Source organism: Hyla sarda, chromosome 6 (assembly GCF_029499605.1).
Source record: "Hyla sarda isolate aHylSar1 chromosome 6, aHylSar1.hap1, whole genome shotgun sequence".
Lineage (NCBI taxonomy): Eukaryota > Metazoa > Chordata > Amphibia > Anura > Hylidae > Hyla > Hyla sarda.
The window spans coordinates 263,535,121-263,555,728 of NC_079194.1; the positions used below are offsets into that span (position 1 = coordinate 263,535,121).

General features: G+C 41.0%; 1 protein-coding gene across 4 annotated transcripts in view; it reads right to left on the minus strand.

The window, feature by feature from the left end:
- The window catches only part of PLCB3 (phospholipase C beta 3), a 249,247-nt gene that overhangs the window by 74,579 nt on the left and 154,060 nt on the right, over positions 1–20,608 (minus strand). For all 4 annotated transcript variants that reach the window (XM_056527175.1, XM_056527176.1, XM_056527177.1 and 1 more), the window contains exons 13-19: positions 19,784–19,868; positions 18,600–18,780; positions 14,839–14,937; positions 10,478–10,542; positions 10,292–10,388; positions 7,946–8,030; positions 6,344–6,468 (exon numbers count right to left, since the gene is read on the minus strand). In XM_056527175.1, coding sequence (XP_056383150.1) covers positions 6,344–6,468; positions 7,946–8,030; positions 10,292–10,388; positions 10,478–10,542; positions 14,839–14,937; positions 18,600–18,780; positions 19,784–19,868 — 737 coding nt within the window. The remainder of the gene's footprint in view (positions 1–6,343; positions 6,469–7,945; positions 8,031–10,291; positions 10,389–10,477; positions 10,543–14,838; positions 14,938–18,599; positions 18,781–19,783; positions 19,869–20,608) is intronic.

The window sequence follows — 20,608 nt, forward strand, 5'->3', positions numbered from 1 at the left end:
GGGGCCTTAGTGAGGTAGACGACACAAGCATTAGCCGTGCAGAGCCGCGGCAATTCCGGGTCCCTGTATGGGAGATCGCAGGCCCCCTTCGATCAGACACTTATCCCCTATCCTGCAAATAGGGGATACGTTGTCTTTGGTTGAAGTACTCCTTTAAATGTTTTCATTTTTTTCCCCCTGGCTGGGGTTAAAACGCAACTGTCATGAAATTTTTGCGCAAGAACCTGCACACAGCATTTGTACTGTGTGCAGGTGGTAGGTATAGCAATATTTTTACCTGAAATTTGCAGGCTTTCATGACTGCAAAAAAGGCTTTAATTCAAAGCCACTGACGGTCGGATAGGCGTGGCGCGAGGTACGCGATGCGCTGCCGCCACCACGCCCATCCTCATGCCTACCCCGTATGTCCGCACTGGGACCTCTGTGTGATTGACACACAGGTCCCAGTGCATGCGCCCTTCAGCTAATCTAACCAGCACGCCGCTGTGTGTCATCCAGCAAGCGCTCGCTCCCGCCGCCGACTTCCTCCTCAGTGCGCCTGCACAGAGCAGTGCGCAATCAGGTTAGTTCTCGATACTAGGGGCAGAGAGGAAGCGCGCTCTCTGCACCTAGCACTGCGCAAGAGCACTGAGGAGGAAGACGGCGGTGGGAGCGAGCTCTTGCTGGATGACACACAGCGGCGCGCTGGTTAGATTAGCTGAAGGGCTCATGCGCTGAGACCTGTGTGTCAATCACACAGAGGTCCCAGCGCGGACATACGGGGTAGGCGTGGCGGCGGGGCATCGTGTATCTCGTGCCACGCCTATCTGACAGTCAGTGGTTTTGAATAAAAGCCTGCAAATATGAGGTAAAAATATTGTTATACCCACCACCTGCACACAGTAAAAGGCTGTGTGCAGGTTATTGCACCAAGATTTCATGACAGTTGCGCTTTAAAGAAATAAACATGCAGATAAATTTTATCTGCAGCAAATGCACAGACTAGAGGAAAAAACACAAAAACAGGAAGGAACAATTTTATAAAAAGATTAAAACCATAAAACATTAAAGTAACAAAAAGTAACACAATGAAAAACAATGGCTGAACTAATTGATGAGGCATTTAAATTGTTGGGATCCAACACCAAGTAACCCTTCTAATCAGCTTTGCCAGTGCTGCAGCACCCTTTATACATAGTACAGTCATGGCCATAAATGTTGGCACCCCTGAAATTTTTCAAGACAATGAAGTATTTATGACAGAAAAGGATTGCAGTAACATGTTTTGCCATACACATGTTTATTCCCTGTGTGTGTATTGGAACGAGGGATCGACCGATATCGATTTTTTTACCAATAATCTGGGGCCTTTCAGGCCGATAGCCGATAGCTTATACTGATATTCCAGTATAAGTTGTCGGCTATTTCTGTAATTGCCGATACCGATAATGTCCAAAATCGTGAATATCGTCCGATAATATCAGCCTAACCAATAATCGGTCGATCCCTAATTAGAACTAAACCAAAAAAGGGAGGAAAAAAAGCAAATTGGACATAATGTCACACCCAACTCCAAAAATGGTCTGGACTAAATTATTGGCAACTTTAACTTAATATTTGGTTGCACACCCTTTGAAAACTCAAAGCAGTCGCTTCCTGTAACCATCAATAAGCTTCTTACACCTCTCAGCCGGAATGTTGGAATAGTCTTCCTTTGCAAACTGCTCCAGGTCTCTCTTATTGGAAGGGCGCCTTTTTCCAACAGCAATTTCAAGATCTCTCCACACGTGTTCAATGGGATTTAGATCTGGACTCATTGCTGGCCACCTCAGAACTCTCTAGCCCTTTGTTGCCATCCATTTCTGGGTGCTTTTTGACGCATGTTTAGGGTCATTGTCCTGCTGGAAGACCCAAGATCTCGGACGGAAACCCAGCTTTCTGACACTGGGTTGTACAGTGCGACCCAAAATCCGTTGGTAAACCTCTGATTTAATGATGCCTTACACACATTCAAGACACCCAGTGCCAGAGGCAGCAAAACAACCCCAAAACATAATTGAACCTCCACCATATTTCACTGTAGGTACTGTGTTCTTTTCTTTGTAGGCCTCATTCTGTTTTTGGTAAACAGTAGAATAATGTGCTTTACCAAAAAGCTCTTGGCTTACTCAAGTTCATTTTGGCAAAATGTAGTCTTGCTTTTTTATGTCTCTGTGTCAGCAGTGGGGTCCTCCTGGGTCTCAGGATAGCCTGAAGGACAGCTTGAATATGCATTCACCGTGTGGGGGTTCCGTGAGCTCCACTGAGCTACCGGCAAGTTCAACTTTCACTTTAGATGATTGGCATTGATCACGATGTCTAAAGCGATCTCACCGCTTAAGTATTCAGGGCATAGAGGTAGGCCGTTGGTCCTTAAAGGAGAAATTTGGTGCAACACTTTTAACTTCCCCTGTGCCCAGGCTGAAAAAAAAATAACAATATTTAACTCACCTTCCTACTATTACCCCATTGCGTCGATATCGGCGTCCCGTTCCTCCGGCGCTGCTCGGCTCCCTGCTTCTGTACGCCCTGAATCCTTAAGCGGCTTTGAAGTGAGTGCTGGAGCTCACTTCAGAGCAGTGAGTGTCAACTACTATCAGTAGCCAGAAACTCACTGCTTATGGGCATCGGTGAGATTACTTTAGACGTCATGATCAATGCCAATCACAGCATCTACAGTGAAAGTGGAGCTCACGGAACCCCCACAATGTGAATGCAGGGGTTCCGTGATCTAAAATGGTGGCAGGAGGCAGGTAAAGGAACCCTCCTCTAATGGTGTAGCTTGGGCAGAGCCAGGCCATATCAGTGGATCGCTGATCTTATGGTGTAATGCTATGCCATAGGCATAGCATTATAGAGTGATGCAATCTAAAAGTTGCATATAAAAGACCCCTATGAGAACTTAGAAAATGCTAAATAAAAAGTAAAAAAATATATATATATTATTTATATATCTCTTAACTCCTTAAAGGGGTTGTGCGCTGCCCTAATTTTCGGAGCTCCGCTCACAGCGTCCGGAAGTTCATTACTCCGAACGCTGTGTGCGGGCTTCCGTGTTCGCGGCCCGGCCCCTCGCCCGCCCCCCTCGTGATGTCATGCCCGCCCCCTCTTCCCATAGACTTTCGTTGAGGGGGCGGGCGTGACGTCACGCCCGGCGGCTGCGAACACGGAAGCCCGCACACAGCGTTCGGAGTAATGAACTTCCGGACGCTATGAGCGGAGCTCCCAAAGTCAGGGCAGCGCACAACCCCTTTAAGGACTTAGGACGTTTGAGTACGTCCTAAGTCCGGTCGTCATAGCGGGATGGTCCCGGCGCCTATTCACAGCCGGGACCCGCGGCTAATAAACAGCAAGGCAACAATCAGCCATTGCAAGCTCATAGGTCCCTATAGGAGCTATGAGCTCGCAAAAAAAAAGTGTAAAAAAAAAAAAGTTAACCCTTTCAGGTATTCCCTTCTGAATTAAAGGACATCTGCAGCGTGATTAACACGACCGCTGGGACCCCCTGTGATCTCCTGTACGGGGCCCGCGGCTGTCCCGTGCCAGTCGCAGCATGATGTTGCAGCCAGCACGCCTCCTCCATACATCTCTATGGGACAGGCGGGGCGTCACCGTCGCCCTCTAGGTCGACGCTACGTCACCATGAGCGCTAATGGTGGCGCCCCGTTAGGGAGATCGAGGGGGGTCCCAGCGGTCGGACCCACCACGATAAAACACTTATCCCCTATCTTGTAGATAGTGGATAAGTGTATATTGCGCTGCAGTTGTCCTTTAAAAGTTTTCCTAGTAACAAAATAAAACAGTGTAAATAAAAATAAACATATGTGGTATCACCGCGTGCGGAAATGTCCGAATTATAAAAATATACCGCTTTTAAAACCACACATTCAATGGCGTACACGCAAAAAAATTCCAAAGTCCAAAATAGCGCATTTTTTGATCACTTTTTATACCACAAAAAAGTGAATAAAAAGTGATCAAAAAGTCTGATCAGAACAAAAATAGTACCGCTAAAAACTTAAGATCACGGTGCAAAAAATGAGCCCTCATAGCATCCTGAACACAGAAAAATAAAAAGTTATAGGGCTCAGAAAATGACAATTTTAAACGTATAAATTTTCCTGCATGTATTTATGATTTTTTTCTGAAGTAATACAAAATCAAACCTATACAAGTAGGGTATCATTTTAACCGTATGGACCTACAGAATAAAGATAAGGTGTCACTTTTACCGAAAAATGTACTGCATGGAAACGGAAGCCCCCAAAATTTACAAAATGGCATTTTTTTCTTCAAGTTTGTCGCACAATGAATTTTTTTCCCGTTTCGCCGTGGATTTTTCGGTAAAATGACTAATGTTACTGTAAAATAGAATTGGTGGTGCAAAAAATAAGCCATAATACAGATTTTTTGGTGCAAAATTGAAAGGGTTATGATTTTTTAAAGGCAAGGAGGAAAAAACGAAAATGCAAAAACTTGAAATTGCTCAGTCCTTAAGGGGTTAAACGCCCACCTCTAAAAAAAAAAAATTCTAAATCACCCTTATTTTCCCATTTTACAAGAAAAAAAATAATAATACCGTAATTAACATTGGGTATCTCTGCATGCGTAAATGTCCAAACTACTAAAATATAATGTTTATGATCCTGCACAGTAAAATGCATGAACAAAAACTACCAAACATCAAAAATACAGATTTTTCATCATATCATATACCAGAAAACAAAGTTAATAAAAAACGATCAAAAAGTCCTATCAAAACCAAAATGTTACACCCTCTGCTCTCCACTGGAGCGGTGTGTCACAACCCTTGCCCGAGCACAGAGAGCACAGAGGAATGCTAGCCCACCCTCACTTACTGGACTTTGTCAATGCCTGTGCTTCAGCTTGGACAAAGCCATGATTTTATAAGCTATGATTTCTATAGAAAGGGAATAAAAAATGTTTATGAAGTATATTAGAAAGGTTAATGTTTTGTCAAGATGTACTAAATATAAAAAGTTTTTGAATCTGACAGTGCCCATTCAGCGTTGACCTACAAAATAAAGCTTATGTATCATTTTTACTTAAACCTCCCAAAAGTTGCAATATTGCAGTTTTTATATAAATTTCCTCCCGCAAATAATAATTTTTGGGTTTTTCGGTACATTTTATGGTAAAATGAAAAATGTCATTAACAAAATACAATTGGTCGCGCAAACAACAAGCCCTCATATGGGTCTGTAGGTAAAAAAGTAAAAGAGTTATGGATTTTGAAAGGAAAGGAGGAAAAAACGCAAATGCAAAAATGAAAATTGGCCCAGTCTCAAAGGCTAAAATAGGCCATGTCCATAAAGGGGCTATCCACCATAAGGTGATTTTAGTACCTGCCAGACAGTAATGGACATGTTTAGGAAGGATCTGTGCTTGTCTTGGGGCTAAATGCCTATGTTGTGAGATTACCAAAACGCTGTGGCTATCTTTTTGTGAACTGGGTATTTCCTGTTGGAGTTCGTTCTCTCAAACTACAAATCCAATACTTCCTTGTTTGTAAGTGTGAGGTCACTTTCCTCTCTCCCACACATCAGCCACCTCACACATTGAAACACAAATGAGCTGCCTTCCATTCAAAAGACCAGTGTTTTCTAACCAGGGTGCCTATAGTTGTTGCAAAAATACAATTAGTTGCATCCCCCCCCCCAGAGGTCGCTCCACCCATTAAAGCAGAACAGGTTCCCTTTGCACATCTGATTAGTGATGTCTTGACCACACTGCAACCTGGGAAAACCTGAGACCTGAGTAATTTTGTATGCTGTTAACACTATATTATAAACTACACTAACTTTACAGCGCTTGTAGCATAGTCAAATAAAAAATAAAATCCTGGAATACCCCTTTAAGGGGTTAAACCCTGTACTGTGCCATGCTATTTGTTATTTTTTCTTAAAATAAAGGGCATGTCCCCACAGTATGACAAGCCCTATTGACAAAGTAAATGGGACTGCCAAATGGGAATGCCATGTCATTCATTTATTCATGCAGTTCCAGCAGGAATAACAATGCAGAGTACTGAAAAAAATCCACAGCATTGTTATTTCATGAGTAATACAAGTATCTTCCAGGAGATCCAATGGGAAGATTGGATGACAATTACAGCACTTACCTACAAGCACCATTTTCTGGTGACACTGCAGCAAGTTAATTCATGTACCAATACAAGCTCTAGTCCCATACATTCAAATAACTTTACTAAATAATACAAAGTTTGACAAAACCCCTTCTGACAAAATAAACTCAAGATTGTCTATTACATAAAATATGTTAAACAGTAAAAAAAACAACTCACCCAATGTCTGAAAGTTTAACGCCACCATCTGACAGCCGGCATTCCAGAAAACCTGGGGCATGTAGTTTGAGGAATCTACCCTTGTTCCTTTGGGGTAAATACGACTCAGCTGCTTCTTGTTATATCTGAGAGCAAAATAAGTGAAGGAAAATAGGTAGAAAGAAAGGAAAGTTAAGTAGTAAAAGATCTTAAGATATATGTGGAACAGATGGGATGGGGATAACAGATTATGAGGAGAAATTTAGATAACTACCAGGATAAACTAAAGATAATGGAATGATGGAGCAGAGAGGAATTAAGAACCTGGATCTGGAAGGAAAGGCAGAGAAGAAAGAGTGTGACAGAAGAACATACTGCCAACACTGAAAGCATGAAAGATGTGACGGTGCCTAAGAAGGGGTAGATATACACTCTCTCACTCCCACCAAAATTGACAAATTCAGCCAGCTTTAAAGGGGTTTTCCGGGCAAATATAATACTTTGTCATCTGCCTCCTTGTGAATTAAATGGGCATTATCACTTGCAGTAAATGCATGTTTATGGGATTGTCTTAGTCAGCTGAGCTTTTCTCTCCACTCATTTTAACAAATCAGATGAGGTCTGAACCCTCAGACCCTGACCTATGAAAAGTTTGGACATGTCATTAGGACATGTCAAAAGTTGTTTAATCAATAAGTACACTTTCAAAAAATTCAAGACGGCATGCCTACATCCTACAGTCCTTGGGAGAAGGAAAAACAGGACCGGAAGATCGGGCAACGTTGGTGAAGGGGAAGGCTTTTATTTTATTAATGCACATGAAGGCAGGTAATAAAGTATTATATTTGCACGGAAAACTCCTTTAAAGCTGGCTGAATTTGTCAATTTTGGTGGGATCAGCCAACCATGTAATTGGAGAGTTCCCGACTCTCCCCCAATGGCATATATTAGCAGAATGAAGGTTAAGCATGTCGGATTTTGTTCTCTGGAACATAAGCTTTTTCTACCCTCTCCTTATTCAGAATACATGCATGCTTGCTTGAGAGTGCCTGTGTATGGCTGGTTGGAAAAGGTAGCTGTTGGTGAAACAAATGTTGATCCAACAACTAGAAATCTGGATCAGACTACACAGATTTAGATTTCAGTCTGTTACCATGGAGACCCAAACGTCACAAAACGCAGCTAGATGTTTAATGGTGTCTATCTGCAAAGTTGTTTATTTTTTTTTATTTAATATACATTAAAACATCAAAAAGTTTGACTGTGAATATGTCTAAGGGGAACATCTATCAATGTTTGACATTGAAAAAAAATTGCCTATATAACCTATATAAGAGGGTGTGCCCACTTATGCAACCAGGTTATAGGATGTTATTTTATTTTGTTATTTTATTTTCTCCCTCAAAAATTTGTTTTGCAATTGAATGAAAGGTGGAAAAGGTTCTGACATGATTTATCTCTGTCTCATTCTTTAACATCACAAGAACCTGGCATTTTAAAAGGGTGTGTAGACTTTTTATATTCACAGTATGTTATACATGGAGTTATTCCTTTACATCTCAACCACCTTTTAGTTTATGTTCTAAAGTGGAATTTGTCTCCAAGAAAGGCACATAAGGATACTCTACAAACTCCATGGGAGATTTAGTAAGCTGTTCCAGTGCTTTAGTCTCAACAAAGGAAGACATTTCATAATATTTGTTCCGTTCTGTGACAGAATGAAGGGACAGGGCCACAACAAAGGGAGATGAGGAATGCAGTGGATCGAGGGAGAACATGGTGTCAAAGGAAGGATACACAAGTTAGTAGAGGGATAAAGGTAGAGCATGAATTTAAAAAAAAAACAGCAATTGAGAGAAAAATGGAAAAAGGAAAACAAAATATTATTGACTTTCCTTCTATAACTACAGATAAGAGCACTTACTACGCATAATTCCTAAATATTATCATGCTATTTTTCAATGTATAGACAAGACTTTTTTTATTACACATTTTAACCTTTTTTTTTCTCCTAAGCATAAACTTTTCCATTTGCACTAAATAATAAAGGACTGGCCTCAATTAACTATGAATTCCCTAATAAGGTATTTCGTAATGTGTTTTCTTAAACCAGACAGCCCATTTACAGTTTGCAGTGACACAATAGTAAATCCCCCCAACAGCAGACAGTTCTTTAGCGTCATTGCACACAGCAAAGTAAACAGAATTCCTTTAAATACAGCTTTGCTTGAGAACGGAAAATAGAAATATTTCATGTCCCAGCATTACAATGAGCCTGGGTCAATTTGTTATATTAAATTTCTTTAAAGGGGACATTTTGTTACTGATCAGTTGGGGTGCCAGGAGTCTGACTCCCAATGATCTAATATTGATGGTTTATCCTGAGGAGAGCCCATCAATTTTGTAATGCTGGATAACCCCTTTAAGCATCTCATAAAGGCTGTATGCTTATTTACTGCTGCCTTTTGTTTCCACCCTTTAAATTCTTCATAGCAACCCTCTGGGCAAGTTTAGATTGCACCACGTTCACTCCTGAGATATAACCCTGTGAATTGCAGAGCAGCGCCCTCCACTCATAGGCTGGCCCACCTTTCCATTCCATAGACTTGATATGATTGACGGCCGAGGAGTGAGGGGCACACTTCCCCTGGCTGTAGCTTGGATCCCAGCAGTCTATACTTTTGACATGTCTGGACAACATGTAAAAAGTTTAACCAGTTTGACAGTAACGCTTTAAATGCGACAAAAGCTAGTGCAAACTAAGCCAACCAACAGTGTAACGTTACAGAGTAAGTCTGTAACGTTATATGTAAGTCTAAGGGCCTGAGGGGGCAGAGCATGAAATAGGGATTTATTCATGTTCTTCGAATCCTTGTGTCATGCTTAATCCTCTTAGTTCTTACATTAGGTAGGACAAGTTTAAAGATTCCATAATGGCAGGAATTGTTCCACAGGACTGGAGCTTAGCAAATGTGGTACCAATATTCAAAAAGGGGTCTAGGAGACTATAGGCCTGTAAGTTTAACATCTGGTGATATTTGAGAGTTTTCTGAGAGATGCTATTCTGGAATATCCTAATGAAAACAACCTTCTAACACAGCAACAACATGGGTTTATGCAGGAGCGGTCTTGTCAGGCTAATCTGATCAGCTTCATTGAGGAGGTCAGTTATAGATTGGATCGGGGTGAAGCTGTGGATGTTATATATCTGGACTTTTCTAAGGTGTTTGATACTGTGCCACACAAAAGGTTAGTACATAAAACGAAGATGCTGGGACTAGGGGAGGATATATGTAAATGGGTTAGTGACAGGGAGCAGAGGGTGGGAATCAATGGAACTTACTCTGGTTGGGTGACAGTTACAAGTGGGGTACCACAGGGGTCAGAACGGGGTCCACTTCTTTTTAATGTTTATGAGTAATCAGTGACCAGTGCCAGGCAGAAGCTGCCAAAGCTAATAAAGTCAGGAGAGACATAGAGGCTCATGAAAAGAACATAGTTTTGTCTCTATATAAATCACTAGTCAGATCACATATGAAGTATTGTGTACAATCTTGGGTACCTGTATATAAGAAGGACATGGCTCAACTGGAGAAAGTATGGGGGGGACCAAGATAATTAATGGTATGGGAGGATTACTGTACCAGGACAGGTTTTCAAGCTTGGGGTTATTTAGTTTGGAGAAAAGACGTTTTAGGGGCGATTTGATCACAAGGTACAAATAAATGAATGCACAGTATAGAAATTTTTCAAGGGATCTTTTTACACCTAGGCAGGTAACCATGACAAGGGGACATCCTCTACATCTAGAGGAAAGAAGGTTTCCCTATCATTACAGTCGGGGGTTCTTTACTGTACAAGCAGTATAACTATGGGACTCTCTGCCACATAATGTTGTAATGTCTGACTCAAACAAAAACGAAAATATATACTATTACAACAAGTTTTCCAAACCCGGAGGTTACTTACTGTTGGCCAAGTCAAATGACTTGAACTTGACAGGTTCAACATAGTTCACAAGATTGGACATTTCTTCTGTGGCACTGACTTCACTACTTGCTGTGCCCTGAAATTGAGGGCAAAGGTCAAATATTAACCACAAAACCTAATAATGCAGAGTCAAGTCAAGTGGAGTGCTTCAATCATTACACTAACCTCATCAGATTTTTTTGGGTCAGTAGGTTCTTCATCTTCCTCCTCTTCACTATAGGCATCACGGTCTAAAGAGTATGACCAAAATGTGTATAGTAAGGGTAAAGCTAAGGCATTATATATATATATATATATATATATATATATATATATATATATATATACACACAGTATAGTACAGTAGTAACTCAATGTGTGTGTGTATGTTCCAGCATCACTTCCAAGCTGCTGAAGATATTTCGATAAAACATGGTACACATGTTACTTATATGTCAACTACAAACTTGGATAGATTGATTAACCCTAACCCACCCCCATATGCGAGGGTCAGGATTTTTGTTTTAAGTCCCATGCAAATCTATGGGAAATGTATGTTCGAGTATAACTTCCAAATGGCTGGAGATATTTTGATGAAACTTACGGTAGTACACGTTACTTTTATGTCAAATAAAAATATAAGATAGTTAAATTAACCCTAACCTACCCCCTTACGCGAAGGATGGAGTTTTTGTCTTCAGTCCCATGCAAGTATATAGGACTTCCAGTACCTTACTCCAAGCTCTGCTCTGCATCTGGTGAGTGCGTCTGTCTGGCCACAACTCATCTCGCAAAGCCACACCCAATCTCACAAAGCCACACCCCTTTTATTTTATTCCCTTTTGTGCATTGTTCTGGCTTGCAAGTCATGCCCACTTCCACAAAACCACACCTCCTTCTATTTTCATCCTAAAATCTCTTCATCACAACTCAGTCCCACCTGAGGATGGGATATGAGGATGAGAGATGAGGATGGCATATGAGGATGGCATATGAGGATGGGATATGAGGATGGGATATGAGGTTGGGATATGAGGAAAGGGATATGAGGAAAGGGATATGAGGAAAGGGATATGAGGAAAGGGATATGAGGAAAGAAATATGAGGTCAGGATGTGAGTAAAGGGATGTGAGGAAAAGTACTTCCTCCTATGTTGCTTTTCCTCCCCCTCAAGGATTAGGTAGGAAAAAACGGGCTACGCCGGGTACTCAGCTAGTATATGTATATAACGCAATGTGTGTGTGTGTGTGTATGTATGTACGTATGTATGTGTGTATGTTCCAACATCACTTCTAAACAGCTTAAGATATTTCCATTAAACATGGGACACATTTTACTTATATGTCAACTTAAAATATAGGATAGGCAAATTAACCCTTACCCACCCATATTTGTGAAGGTTTGGCTTTTTGATTAAAGCCCCATACATCTATGGAAAATGTATGTTATTGCATAACTTCCATACGGCTGGAGATATTTTGATAATACTTGGTACACATGCTAATTAAATGTTAAATAAAAATAAAGGGTAGTTACATAGTAAAATAAACTCTAACCTTACGTGAAGGATGGTGTTTTTTTTTTTTCAAGTCCCATGCAAGTCTATGGGACTCCCGGTACCTTTCTTCACAAATTCCTCTCTGTGTCTTCTGGTTAGTATGTCAGTCTGGCTTGCAAGCCAACCCCTTCCCAAATGCTACACCCAATCTTGCAAAGCCAAGCCCACCCTTATTTTCTACCCTTTTTGTGCATCAGTCCGGCTTGCAAGTCACACCCATTCCCACAATACCATGCTCCCTTCTATGTACAGTTTACAATATCTTCATAACAACTCAGCTCCACCTGAGGAACTGAGGATATGAGGTCGGCATAAGGGGTATGAGGATGGGGTATGAGGTCGAGATATAAGAAGGGGATATAGGGTAAGGATAGGAGGACAAAATATGAGAAGGGGATCAGGGGTGGACTGACAACGCATGGGTACCCCGGTCATTAGAGGATCATGGGGCCCCCATGCACGTTGGCGACAGGCAGCTCAGCATCATCAACCAATGAGGAGGCTGATGCTGGCCGATGTCCGACATTAACCCTTTAGACACCGCAATCGAAGTTGATAGTGGCATCTAAAATTGGAAAAACCTCATGGTTAGCTTTGTGGGTTGAATGAAATTGGAGGGTCCCTATCAGCTGAGAGGAATGTGGGAGGGCCCTCACCTGTCTCCGTCTCATCAGCACTCCAATAGTGCAGGAAGCCTGTAATAATGGAGTGCTGACAACAGTAATCAATGCTGTTCTATCACACAGCATTGTTCAGTTTTCGCAATCTAAAGATCACATGTAATGGTCTCCTATAGACCAAAAAATAGTGAATAAAATGAAAAAATAAAAGGTAATTAAGGCGAATAAGCCCCTTATCTGATAAAATATTGAATCTCCCCCATTCTTCTTTTTTTAAATACAAAATATGTAAAAAAAAAAAAAAAAAAACCATGAATATAAGTAGTATCACTGTGTGTGTAAATATCTGAACTATCAAAATATAATGATAATTAAAATTCATGGTCAATGGCGTAAACATAAAAAATACTGAGAAAAAAGCTTAGAATCATCAAATCCATAATTTGCGGATTTTTGTCACTTCATATATAAAAAAATTATTTTAAAATTATTATAAAAAATAATAAAAAAGTCCAATGAAAACAAAAACGATAAAAACTACAAATCACAACACAAAAGATGAGCCTCACACGTCCCTGTATACGGAAAAATAAAAAAGTTATAGGGGTCATAGAGAACAATTTTAGGTATACTAATTTTCATACAAAAAGTTATTTTTAAAAGTAGCCAAATAAAATAAAACCTATACATATTGGGCCTTATTGGACCATTAGAATAAGATAATGTGTCATTTATACTGAAAAGTGCACTGCGCAGATACGGAAGCCCCCAAAATTAGCAAAATGCTTTTTTTTTCAATTTTGACCCACATATTTCTTTTTAGTTTCTCAGTAGATTTTGGGTTGAAATGAGTGATGTCATTAAAAAGTACAATTGGTGGTGCAAAAAACAAGCTCTGATATAGGTCTGTAGGTGGAAAATTGAAGGAGGAAAAACAAAAGTGCAAAGAAAAAAAAAAAACTTATGGGGGTTGAATACATTTATTTATAACCCCTCCCCCTTCCATGTAGGGTTAATGGGGTTGGCCAACTTTTAACCTTGCGTCCCGGTACTTAAGGATGGACGGCGTAGGTCCTCGTCCCTTTCTTGGGGTCTGAAGGTTAATGTTTGGCATCACCGATTGGGGCGATGCCCGGCATCAACCCTTTAGATCAAAGTTGATCGCGTTGTCTAAACTGAAAGTAAAAAAGTGTCCAGGCAGCTCAGCGGAGCTGATCGGAACCATCGCAGTGAATCCGCAATGTCCTGATAAGCTCAGAGGAAAGCAGGAAGGACCTTACCAGCCTCCTCGCCGTCCAATTGGTGATTTGCTGCTCCAAGCCTGCATAGCAGGCTGGAGCAGCAGAGCACCGATAACACTGATCAATGCTATGCTATGGCACTGAGGGGTTGGGGCGTGACATCACGAGGGGTCGGGACGTCACAATCCTCCTGCCACTGCATTGCCAGTCATCAGGCACGGAGCGAAGGGGTGCTGCAGGAGAGATCGCGGTGGTTCACAACGTGATCAGACATCCTTTGGATAGGGGATAAGATGTCTAGGGGGCAGAGTACCCCTTAGGATAGGGGATAAGATGTCTAGGGGGCAGCTACACTCACCCCCCCCCCCCCCCCCCTCACATGCCTTCAGCTGTTGCAAAACTACAACTCCCAGCATGCTCACAGAGCCATAGTCTGTCTGGGTATGCTGGGAGTTGTAGTTTTGCAACAGCTGAAGACACAATGGTTGTTCAACACACACAAATAAATCCCACCCCTCTTCCTCACATGCAGGGCTGTGTGTGAGAAGGCACTTACAGAAAGATAGCAGTCTTCTGTGTCAATGATCTCAAATGACCTATCACCTCTGAGAAGGGAAGGTAGGGAGGAGTCAGGGCACAGCAGAGCAGACGTCCCCAGCACACGCTAAGGAATATATTTTTTTCTTAAAGGGCCATGATCCATAGAAGGAGCAGCAGAGCTCTATCTGTGTCCTAAGAGACACAGATAGAGATAAACTCTGCAGCTCCTTATAATATCTGCAGGCCTGACCTTAAAACTTGAAAAACTTAAAAAATTTAAATAAAAAAAGGTGCAGGCAGAGCGGGCCCTTCTCAGGTGTGGGCCCTCGGGCAATGTCCGAGTGCCTGACCTGTCAGTCTGCACCTGGAGGGGATATAAGTTTGGGATATGAGGACGGGATAGGAGAACAAAATATGGTGTCGGGATTATGAGGAGTGGATATGGGGATGGGAATTGAGGAGAGGATATGAGGACAAAAGCTTCCAGCTTTTCCTCTCCGACAAGGATTAAGTAGGAAAAACTGGGCAATGTCGGGTACTCAGCTAGTACATGAATACAGACATAAATGTACAGTATATTAATCTCACCTATAGACTTGCGGGGTTCTGCACACTTAGGAATTCTCTCCTCAGTTTTTTCATCACCATTGGTTAAAGACACATCAGCTAATTCAGAGGTAAGTGTACCTGGGGCCAAAGGATGAATATTCAGTACATGCTTTTTTTACATGGGTCTCTGAATAAATTGACTAAGCAATTAAAGGGGTACTCCAGGGAAGTTAGGAAAAATAAAAATGCCCCAAAGCCACCACAATGCCTGTTCTGTGTCCCCTGTAGTTATCCATGTGGTTTTGGCAGTTCCTTTGGACCCTGAAGTCTCCTAAATATCTTTTCCTACAACTCCCAAAAGTCAGTGCAGCTCTATGTAATGGCTATCAGCCAACTGCTTTCACTGTCTGTGTGCATGCTTACACTGCAGCTCACACACACTGTACATGTCTTTTCTTACAGACTATCCTTCCCCAAAAAATAAAACATGCTGTGCTCTGAATGGCAGCAGTCAGTGATTAGATCTTCAGCAGGAAAACAGCAGCTATGTGCTCAGTTGTGACTGAGAATATTCACTGCTTTTCTCTCACGGCTCACAAGCTCTCACACAGAGAGGGGAGGATTTGAGAATGACATTTTTCTCTCATTCCCTGCATGTAAGTGAAAGAGGGAAAATGCTCTATACAGCTAATGAATGATATTTAGACAAATACATAAGTTGGTGAGAGGGAAAGGATGGGCTATGGGTTTAGTTCCCCGGAGTACCCCTTTTAAAGGTGCTCTATGTTTACAACAATGCACATTTTCTATATGCCAAAAAAAAAAAGAAGAAACTTAAATGGGCAATGTCATTAAAACTAATTTTTGCTATTGCACTCCTTATGTTTAATAACAAAATATTTCTAATATACTTTGTTTAAAAAATAAAATGAAGTTTTCTATGTTTTATGTGTGCTTACAAAAGCTCAAGAGCACCTTTTCCCCCATCTCATTCACAGACTTTTGACTGAAGCCAAAACACAGGAAGTGCAGCCTGGAGTGCTGAGGGGGGTGTGTCCAACCAAAAGCATATGGCAGTTAAGTGTGAGAGGAGCTATGATTGGATGAGGCTGAACACACACCCCCCAGCACTCCAGGCTGCACTTCCTGTGTTTGGGCTTTGGTCCAAAGTCTGTGTACAAGATGGGGAAAATGTGCTCGAGCTTTTTTAAGCACAAATAAAACATAGAAAACTTCATTTTTTTTTAAACAAAGTATATGAGAAATATTTTTTATTTACCATAATGAGTGCAATAGCAAAAATTAGTTTTAATGAGAGTTACCCTTTAAAGGAAACATTCCATGTACCATGGTGTGTGATCTGTAGCCACAATGGTATAGAGCAGAACTATCTGAGAAGATTGATATATTGTTTTGTGGGATAGGTTTCAGCTATAGGTTTTATTATATTTATTAAAATTCCTGCTCGTTCCATGCTTTTTAGTCCAGTGGGTGGTCCTATAGTGATTGACAGCCTTCTTTGTATAAGTGTGAATATGGATAGTTGTCAATTACTGTATGGGGCTACCCACTGAACTCCTAAACATAGAAAAAACATGAATTTAATTGAATAAAATTCAAGATATACTGAATCCTTTCGCACAAATACAGGGATGTTCAAAAACTTTCTGCACTTTTATATTTTAGTTCGAAATGTCAAAATAGTAAAGGCAGGAAGAGTAGCCATTGGCTTAGCCTAAGTGTATTATTTGACTTGCATTGCAAAGGAAGGAGACTGCAGTGATGCAGGTGTAATTTGTTTTAAAATAAAATAGAGTTAAAAAAAGGTGCAGAAACTTTTTGAGTGTCCCACGTGTGTTTATCTGCTCAGCTTTTCCTGCTGTACACCAGTTGCATAGTGCCAATAAAGCAAGACCACGCAACTGCAATGGGGCTTGTGGGACAGAAAGCCTGACGTGGTCTGCCTCTGCACCCCCCCCCCCCCCACATTACCTCGTGTCCTCAGGGCCGCCATCAGGGCAGTACTGAGGACAAGTTCCCTAGCCAAATTATACATACAAAGTGTTCGATGTACATATATATATGTGTGTGTGTATATATACAGTCATGGCCGTAAATGTTGGCACCACTGAAATTTTTCAAGAAAATAAAGTATTTGTGACAGAAAAGGATTGCAGTAACACATATTTTGCTATACATGTTTATTCCCTTTGTGTGTATTGGAACTAAACCAAAAAAGGGAGGGAAAAAAGCAAACTGGACATAAAGTCACACCAAACTCCAAAAATGGGCTGGACAAAATTATTGGCACCGTTAACTTAATATTTGGTTGCACACCCTTTGGAAAAAATAACTGAAATCAGTCACTTTCTATAACCATCAATAAGCTTCTTACACCTCTCAGCCAGAATGTTGGACTACTCTTCCTTTGAAAACTGCTCCAGGTCTCTCTTATTGGAAGGGCACCTTTACCCAACAGCAATTTTAAGATCTCTCAACAGGTGGGATTCAGATCTGTTCTTTTCTTTGTGGGCCTCATTCCATTTTCGGTAAACAGTAGAGTGATGTGCTTTACCAAAAAGCTCTATCTGGGTCTCATATGTCCACAAGACGTTTTCCCAGAAGGATTTTGGCTTACTCAAGTTCATTTTGGCAAAATGTAGTCTTGCTTCTTTAGGTCTCTGTGTCAGCAGTGGGGTCCTCCTAGGTCTCCTGCCATAGCGTTTCATTTCATTTAAATGTCAACGGATAGTTCACACTGACACTGATGCTGCCTGAGCCTGCAAGACAGCTTGAATATATTTGGAATTTGTTTGGGGCTGCTTATCCACTATCTGGACTATCCTGCGCTGACACCTTTCATCAATTATGTTCTCTTCCGTCCATGCCCAGGGAGATTAGCTACAGTGCCATGGGTTGCAAACTTCTTGATAATGTTGCGCACTGTGGACAAAGGCAAATCTAGATCTCTGGAGATGTAACCTTGAGATTGTTGATATTTTTCCACAATTCTGGTTCTCAAGTCCTCAGACAGTTCTCTTCTCCTATTTCTGTTGTCCATGCTTAGTGTGGCACACACAGACACACAATGCAAACTTCCCTCCTTTTTATCTGCTTTCGGGTTTGATTTTTATATTGCCCACACCTGTTACTTTCTCCAGGTGAGTTTAAAGGAGCATCACATGCTTAAAACAATCTTATTTTTCCACAATTTTTAAAGGGTGCCAATAATTTTGTCCAGACCATTTTTGGAGTTTGGTGTGACATTATGTCCAATTTGCTTTTCTTCCTCCCTTTTTTTGTTTAGTTTCAATACGCACAAAGGGAATAAACATGTGTATAGCAAAACGTGTTACTGAAATCCTTTTTTGTGAGAAATACTTTCAGGGGTGCCCACATTTACGGCCATGACTGTATTTATATATACATACGGTAGATGTGTCATTTCACACACGTACACACTGTGTGTGTGTCTTTATACATGTATAGTGCTTACTGAAACTACCATTGTGTAGGTTGAATCATTTTACACAAAATTACAACCTATACACCCAGGCCCCTCAAAACATATTTCATATTATGATGAACTGGACATAAACATTCAATTTTACTAAGCACAAAATACTGACCATCTCAGGCTCTGTTCACATCTCATTCTAAGCCCATGTCGGAGGCATATGTCAGGGAGTGATGTTTACCAATGAAAGGCTGTGACATATCCCTCCGTATAAGCATACTGTTGTATACATCTCCTATTGCTATAAAAATGATACTGTGCAATACAAAAAATCAGCTCATACCTGTAGCAGGTGAGTCGTACACACTGGACGAGTCACTGTACGTATTAGACGGTTGTTCACTGACTCTTCTTTTCACACTGCCCTCTGAGCCTTTTCCTCCTACTCTGTGCCTTTTTTTGTTCTTCACCAGGATCCTACCCATGAGTTCTTGGGGGCTGGGTAGAGCCACACCTGGCTGGAGCTAAGGAATAAAACAGATGCATGAGAAGCCAGCAGCAGAGATAGGACTGCTGGATTGACATTTGGTCAGACAAGCAGATTAAAGATTCAAGAGCTCATAATTTTACTGGCCGAACACAAAAAAAAACTTTCTGCTTAGGTCAAGTCACAGATAAATTGTAATAATAGTCCAAATAGAGAGGTGATAGGGCACTGCTTGCGTATGCAGCAATAGGGAGCGATATGGCTAATATGTTCAGCTGGGGTGGGTGTCATAAGCAGTCCAAAAACGTTGTGGTCCTACATGGAGACAGATGAATGCATAAAAAAAAACAACTTGGAGAAAAAGGAAAACAGAGCACAAGCACACACCTATAAGTCCTGCGATGGTGGTTTATTCAGTGTTCATGAGCAAAACAAAGACTCTTCACCCCGTATTTTGACCAGAGCTGGAGCGGCAGGAGTTTGCACCAGGATGACAGCTGTTGTTTCAAGCAGTAAGGCGTTTCATCAGGCCTTAAAACGTGAAACAGCAACTGTTGTCCGGGTGCTCCTGCTGCTCCAGCTCTGCTCGGAACTCGGGGTGAAGGGATGTCTTTCTTCAGCTTATGAACACTGAATAAACCACAATCGCAGGACTTACAGGTGTGTACTCCGTTTTTCTTTTTCTCCAAGTTGGTTTGTTAATTGTAATAATAATGGCTGTACTGTTTAGTACAATACCCCACGGTGAGTCTATTAAAGTCTGTAGAATTTTTAGGCCTCTCTGCACCTTTACTACCTCAAAACTATATAAGCAATATTGGTTCTGCACCAAATAACTCAAGTTGGTGAAAACATGATCCAACAGAACAATACAACAGGACTTTAGACATAGTACCTTGTGAACCAGCCCAAATTCACTAGCATGGATACCATTAGTATAAAAGGGGAAAAAAGTGTAATAGTGGAGCAATAAAGCAGTCAATGATATATACAGTATGATAATGTTGTATTGTGTGAAGAGGCATAACATGTCTCCTTACAGGATATTTCTCCAGTGGTTCTATTAAAAGGGCGTCTCCAAAGATGTTTCTACAATATTCAGCCATTTTCGCTTGTTGCTTTGCTCTACAAAAAGATAAAAGGGATCATGTTATTAGTTTTAGAAACAGCACGTGAAAAGAAAGTATGAGCTTGAAAAAAAAAATTACTTAAGAGTACTTTATTATTTATAGGTTACAACTGTTACAGTACAAAACATGTTTTTATGGTGAATTGGAAAAGAAGTGCGTATATATCTACACACACAACAAAATGTGCAGCTACTTAGCCAGTCCAATTATGCCATCTCTCCGAACCTGATCTCAGTCCATCCAAATAGCAAGACATTGGGGCAGCACTCAAGATTTAAAAAAGCAAGCATGGGTTTATTGACTCATGTCAAAGAAACATTTCAGTCCTTCTTAGGAACCATTTTCAGGCTTGAAAATGGTTACAAGAGAAGGACTGGAACGTTGCTGTGACATGAGTCAATACACCCAAATTTACCTTTTCAAATCTGGAGTGCTGTGACATATTTTTTCTATATCTTTTTATTTTTATTTTTTATTTTTTTATTTTTATGAATGTCCCATTCATCTAAATGAGGTCTGCAGAAATTCATGCACATGCTGCATATTTAATGCCATTCCAAAACATAAAGCAGATTTTAAGTTCTGGAACAAATCTGCTGCATGTGACCATAACCTTAAAGATACCTGCCCTGGTCTGCTTAACGATAAAGTCTGGAGCGCTTCGGAACGCATGGTGTGGTGTCCACCAGGACTGACGAGTGACACCCCTATGTCGCGCGGAGGTCGTTAAGGGTG